The 6,945-nt window shown below is 42.0% G+C and overlaps 1 protein-coding gene across 1 annotated transcript; it reads right to left on the minus strand.

The window, feature by feature from the left end:
- Positions 1 to 5,550: 5,550 nt before the first annotated feature.
- LOC142554671 (uncharacterized) lies at positions 5,551 to 6,042 on the minus strand. Its single transcript, XM_075665336.1, has one exon. It carries the CDS (start codon positions 6,040 to 6,042, stop codon positions 5,551 to 5,553), a length of 492 nt encoding a protein of 163 aa, XP_075521451.1.
- Between the last annotated feature and the right edge of the window lie 903 nt (positions 6,043 to 6,945).

Below are 6,945 nucleotides of genomic sequence, written 5' to 3' on the forward strand. Positions count from 1 at the left end.
AGTAAGGCAACCTGACAACATTCCTTTAGGGCGGATCGACTTGATGTAAACTTATGGTAGTCGGGCTGAAGACATTAAACCAAGCGCTTATTGGGAGGCAACCCAAATTTTTGTTTCTCTTTTGCAATTTGTTTTCGGTTTTGCTTTTATTCTAGTATTCTTATTATAGGTTGTTTATGTTTTTTTAATATAGTGTGTGCTTATATCTTCCCAAAACTAATGAATTCCACTTGTTTTATTCTCAGGACTCAAAAAAAAATGAATGAAGAAGAAAAAAATTTTTCCCGAAGGAATACCGCACCTGCGTTACATATAAAACCGCACCCGCGGTTAAGGAAGAAAAATTTTCAAGAAATTGCCGAGAAAGCACCGCACCCGCGGTATATTTTGGAGCGCACCCGCGCAACATGTCGCGAAAGCATACCGCACCTGCGGTTGTTCTTGCACCGCGGCCGCGGTTGATTCATATCGAATTATGCTACATTTGCCGAGAGCACACCGCACCAGCGATCTCCTGTACACCGCACCCGCGGTCATTGAATACTGAATATCAAAATTAATTCGAGAGCACACCGCACCTGCGGTCTCTTGTACACGGCACCCGCGGTCATCGAAGATAAAAATTATAAGAATTCCCGAAGGAACACCGCACCCGCGGTCGATAGTTTTACAAACAAAATGGGGCAGAAATTTTCATAATCGAAAAACACCTCTCTCAAATTTCTCTCCTTCCTTCGAAATTCTTTCTCAAGAACAAACAACTTTTCACACTCAATTTTTGTTATTTCTTCAACAAATTTATCACTCCAACCTAAATATCTTCATTCATTCCATTAAATATCACTTTTCTTTCCACAAAAATCAACATCAAACCTAGGGTTTCAAAGGGGCTCGAAAATTTCTTCAAGAATTGGATGGAGCTTTGATTTTATTCTTCAAGAAACATTTCAACACAATCAAGGTGAGCAAATCCATTGCATATTTGTTGAAATTTCGAAATTGAAGGTGTTATTTGCTATGGAAGGAAATTACGTTTAGTGAAATACATTCTTGGTATTGTGGATATTGTTGATTGATTGTTGTGTATATTGTTGAGGTGTGGATATTGTGAGTATTAAGTTTGGGGGTGTGCAAGAATCATTAAATTTTGTGAATTGGATTGAGGATAAGTTGGTGATTGAAAGGTGTTCGATAAAATGCCTCCAAGAAAAAAACAATCTAAGGGTGCATCATCATCTGTGAACTACGATGCAAACAGGTTTTGGGACGAACAAGCGGAGGAGAACTATGGAAAGATTTTGAGCAAGAGCATTATAAAAGAAAGGGGATTTGATCTTAGTTTCCCTCGAACTGAAATTGGACTAATGCTTACTGCTCGGCACTGGGATGAGTTTGGTAGGCAGCCACAAGATGCTGTCATTTCGTTGGTGAGAGAATTTTATGCTAACCTCAAGGTTAGGCATGATCAGTTGAAGGTGTTGGTGCGAGGAAAAATGGTAGCCTTTGATGCACATACGATCAATACGTTATATGGTATCCCTCACGTAATGCATGATGAATATGAAGAATACTGGGCTGAGCATGAAAATTATAATAATATTCTTCAAACAATTTGCATAGAGGGAGCGGAATGGAGAATGAGGGATGATGTGCATGTTAGCCTAGCTAAGTCTGATCTCAAAAGAGTTGCCAAAGATTGGTATTCATTTATTTCTGCTAGGATTAAGCCTACTGAGCATACCACCACAGTCATCAAAGAGAGGGCAATTCTTACTTTTTGCATTATCACGGGAAAGACAATTGATTTAGGTCAATTACTTCAGAGTTCGATGCTTGAATATGCAAGAGGTAACTCTCCTAGTGGACTCCTCCACCCTTCTCTTATCACTGCTTTATGCCAAAATACGGGAGTGACTTGGGCAGTAAATGAAGAATTGTTGAAGCCTAAAAACCCCATTGTGGTAGTTCAACCACATAGGGTAGTTAGAGGTGAACATGCTGCGGCATGTCGAGCAGAAAAGGAATTTAACAGAAGAGCTGCAGAGAGACGTGCTCAGGCTCAACCTCAAGAACCACAACCACAACCGCAACAACGAAATAGGAGAGATAGATTGACCCTAGTTGGAAGAAGATATGCAACAGCACCGCCAAGAAATGGATGCATTTCGGTTTAGGACCGACACATTTATGGGATATATGATGGATTTTACATCTGTCTTGGCTCAGCAATTTCCATCGGCTTCAACCTCTGGCAATCCATTCCCACCTCCTCCACAGTGGCCACCCATATACCACCCGCCGGACTTCCAACCACCACAAGATGACGATGATGATGAGGATGGCGATGACCACTGACGGTCGTCGCCCGAAGTATGTGTATTCTCCTAATTTTCATGCTTATTTATATCGAGGACGAAGCACATGTTTTAGTTTGAGGGAGATTTGATTTATTTTATGTTTGCTTGTGTGAAGGGCCTAAAACTCCTTTCTTGAAAATTTGCGGAAAATTAAAAATTTTTCTTTTTTTAAAAGAACTTAAATGGCCTCATTCATAAAATCACTGGGGAATCAAGTTCAATATTTCAAAATATTGCAGCGGAAGAAAATTAAAGTTTTGCCAACAACAACGATTTAAAAATATCCAACGACTGATAAAATTGTTTGCGGAAAAAAATTAACAACTGCTGCTCTGAGGTCCTCGGGTGCCACTACTGCCGACCCAAGCTGGCTCACTGGTCCCCACCCTCGGCCCTGGCCTCAACAGTACCTACAACAATCAAGTCTAGTGAGCCTAAAGACTCAGCATGCATATATCGCAGGTAACGAGTAAAAATCTGAATTTAAAATATGCATGAGTTAACATATCCTGTCCTGAGGCATACTGAAAATAATCTGTACTAAGTAATTATAATACGTGCATAACTGAACTGAAATCACTGTAAAAATATTTGCTCCTTGGAGCCTGTACTGAAATATCTGGTAAAATTTTCTGTTGAGATTATGTTTTACGCCTGTGGCCACTGCACTAAGCTGAACTGATCGGTAACTGGCTACCGGGGAGGCTGAAACTGAACTGAGCTGGCCGGTCACTGGCGACCGGGTGGTACCATACTGAACTGATCGGTCACTGGCGACCGTATAAAATAACACTCCCACATAGTGAATGAACCACAAGCCATATCGCATAAATCTCAAAAATAATCATTTTCTATTTAATGCACGTAAAATAATTAACTGGCGTAATGAAAATGTCCCGAAATTTTACCAACTGGATTGGATTGGATCGGTCCCAGGCTCGCTGCAACCTAACTGTGCCATGAAAAATATGCAATAGCTTAAACTTGACCAACTATGCAATTTACGTTCAAAAGATGCGACTATGACGCCTAATGACTTCGCATTTAATCATGACTCCGAGCCAACTTGAACCGACACTGAACCGACGTATAGTCATGATTAAAATATGCTGAAAAATCATAAAATAATGCTCCTAAAATGATAGGGTCGAAATCTAGGTAAAAATGGAGGCCAAAACACGAAACGCTCTTTCGAGAGTCAATTTGGCACATTGCACTGTAAATTCTCGTACGACCTCAAAAATGATCCAAATGACAAACGGTCAAAAACATGACCTTCCCAACTCAATGAGGCACTGTCCAGTCCAAGGCCATGGGCTAAAAGCCAACCAAGAACTCAAACAAGCCTTCTAAACGACACAACAACTTGCTGTAATTTCCAGCAGCTGCGCAACTACAAGACTCGCGTTGGTTTCGAGACTATCGGCCATTAGGGGCGTGAACCACCGACCAGAGACTCTTACCAACATCCCAAGGAATGATTTGAACCATGGCTAAGGGCCCTAGGCCAGCCACAATCCGCATCACACCATAACTCAACCGAAGGGTCCAACCTGAGAGCAACGTGCATGCGTGGGTAGTGTTTATGCTATGATCGATGTCTTGCGTCGTTCCAGTGGCCATTTGATTGACCATGGCACGATCTAGACATCTAGGAGCATGATATGAACCGTGGCTAAGGGCCATAGGCCAACCAATATCCACACCAAGCAAACACAAACCGAAACCAAAAGCTGTCCAACCGAAGTAGCCGAAGGGGTATAGGGGCTGTTGTGATGTTTTGATTAAAAACCGATGAACCATGGACCAAGCCACATAAAGGGAAACTTAGTCACGTCTTAGACATGCTAGGAAGTGATCCAACCATGGCTATAGGCCCTTGGGGCAGCCAAGATCAGATCCTTCCTCCATGACAAGAAACTGAATTTTCGAACAACATTTCTGCACCTATGGGGAGGTTGCTGTCATTCTGAATTTCCAGCAAGCATGGGGCTGGTTTGAATGGACCAACATGGTCCTAATGTATCCTACTACATGTATACAAGCCGCCTTGGGAGCCTGGAGTCGATCCAATACCTGAAACTCACAAAACAAAAGAAACCGTGAAGCTTGCCAAGGAATTCGAAAATTCTGCATGTGTGGTTTCAAAATGTTTTGACATGGATCTCGATTTTTACTTGAATAAACATGATCATGTACTGAAAAATAAATGATAATATGACTTGATTGAGGTTTGAAAGAAATCTAGACATGCCTGGTTTCGTTTCGAAAGAAAACGAACGAAACGACGACGACGCGGCACGGAGGAGGTGGAGCGCTTCTCTTGTCTACCTTTCTTGCTCTCGATTTTTCTCCCTTTCTCCCTAGCTATTATTCACGTTTTTTCTACACTGAAAATGGATATGAATGATGAGGTATTTCGGTGGTGAGGGAGGGGGAGTGATGGTTATGAAGGTGAGGAGAAGGGTGCACAATAATAGGATCATATCAAGACCAAGTCTTCCCAAATTTGAATTTTGAATTATGGTTTGATATCAAATGAGTTGGTGGATGCTTCTAGGAGGTAGTGGCCGAAATTTTGCTTATTTTCTAGTCTAGGATATGTCCATTAATTAATTAAATTGTGCTCCCAAAAATCCTAGAATTATCCTACTAATTACATGCAAAGAATTGGTCAAAGTTGATGAGTTGGAAAATGAATCTTCTAGCAACTAAGGGTGGCCGAAAAATGCATGATAAAATAAAGGGAAATGTTGATTATCTAGTCAACTAATAATTCTTGAAAGCCTTACTAATCCTTTAAATAATTTAGTGAGCTAACCCCTTAATTAAATAACTTAAATGAGTTCATTTCTTAATCACCTCAAATAATTAAATTAAATCCTCAAACCTCCCTTACTAGCTTAAATGAACTTGGTTGCTAGCTAAATTAACTTCTGGAAATATTTCTCGAATCTTAAATTCTATCTCAAAACTCCGACTCCGGTCCGGCCGTCACTGAAAATACTGAAATGCTAAAAATCAATCTGCTGAACTGAAATAATGAAATAATTAACTTCAAACAAATGCATTTAAAATAATCATGCAATGAAGTCAATTAAATTTAAAAATCTAGAATTATGCATGGCTTATACGTCTACTGATTTACGGGTTCTACAATCCTCCCCCCCTTAAATAAATTTCGTCCTCGAAATTAGAACTCACCGAATAACTCAGGGTATCGACTTCTCATCTCCGGCTCAGACTCCCACGTAGCTTCCTCCTCTGAATGGTTGAGCCATTTGACTTTGACTCGCTTAACCAACTTGTTCCGTAGTTTCTTCTCCTGTCTGTCTAGGATCTGCACGGGTCTCTCCTCATAAGATAAGTTCGGAGTAAGCTGCAACGGCTCGAAATTCAGCACATGCGAAGGATTTGCCATATACTTCCTTAGCATGGAGACGTGAAAGACATTGTGTACTCCGGCCAGATTTGGCGGAAGAGCCACACGATACGCTAGCGTCCCAACTCTGTCAAGGATCTCAAACGGTCCAATGTATCTCGGACTGAGCTTCCCTTTCTTGCCAAATCTCATGACACCCTTCATAGGTGCCACTTTCACGAAGACATGATCGCCCACTGCAAACTCTAACTCTCTCCTCCGCTGATCGGCATAACTCTTCTGTCGGCTCTGAGCAGTCCTCATTCTATCACGGATCTTGACTACTACATCTGCTGCCTGCTGAACAATCTCTGGACCCAACTCTGCTCTCTCTCCTACTTCATCCCAATGAACAGGAGATCTACACTTGCGGCCATACAGCGCCTCATACGGAGCCATACCTATAGACGACTGGAAACTGTTGTTATAGGTGAACTCTACCAATGATAAGTTCGACTCCCAATTCCCAGAGAAATCAATGACGCAAGCACGGAGAAGATCCTCTAAGATCTGAATAACTCGCTCCGACTGTCCATCTGTCTGCGGATGGAAAGCTGTGCTAAACAGCAACTTCATACCCAAAGTCGAATGCAAACTCTTCCAAAACGAGGAAGTGAATCTGGGATCTCTGTCGGATACGATAGAAACTGGAATACCGTGGAGTCGGACTATCTCTCGGATATACAGCTCTGCATACTGAACCATGGTGAAAGTCGTCTTAATAGGCAAGAAGTGCGCTGATTTGGTAAGACGATCTACAATCACCCAGATAGCATTCGATCCTCTGGCTGACCTCGGCAATCCGGTCACAAAGTCCATGGTAATGTTCTCCCACTTCCACTCGGGAATAGGAAGAGGCTTGAGCAAACCTGCTGGTCTCTGATGCTCGGCCTTCACTAACTGGCAAGTCAGGCACTCGGATACAAAACGCCTGATGTCCTTCTTCATTCCTGGCCACCAATACAATAGCTGCAGATCTTGGTACATCTTCGTACTCCCAGGGTGAATGGAGTACGGGGACGTATGGGCCTCTGATAAGATATCTGCTCGGATAGAATCACTGCTAGGAAACCCATATCCTATCTCGGTATCTCACAATACCAGTCGCTGACTGAATACAAAACACTGCCCTTGGCTTCATCTCTCTTCTTCCACTGTGCCAACTGC

The sequence above is a fragment of the Primulina tabacum genome, chromosome 8 (assembly GCF_025594145.1).
Source record: "Primulina tabacum isolate GXHZ01 chromosome 8, ASM2559414v2, whole genome shotgun sequence".
In the NCBI taxonomy this organism is placed as follows: domain Eukaryota; kingdom Viridiplantae; phylum Streptophyta; class Magnoliopsida; order Lamiales; family Gesneriaceae; genus Primulina; species Primulina tabacum.

Coding starts and splice junctions, on each gene's coding strand:
- LOC142554671 (XM_075665336.1), bottom strand. CDS start 6,042: ATGAGGACTGCTCAGAGCCGACAGAAGAGTTATGCCGATCAGCGGAGG.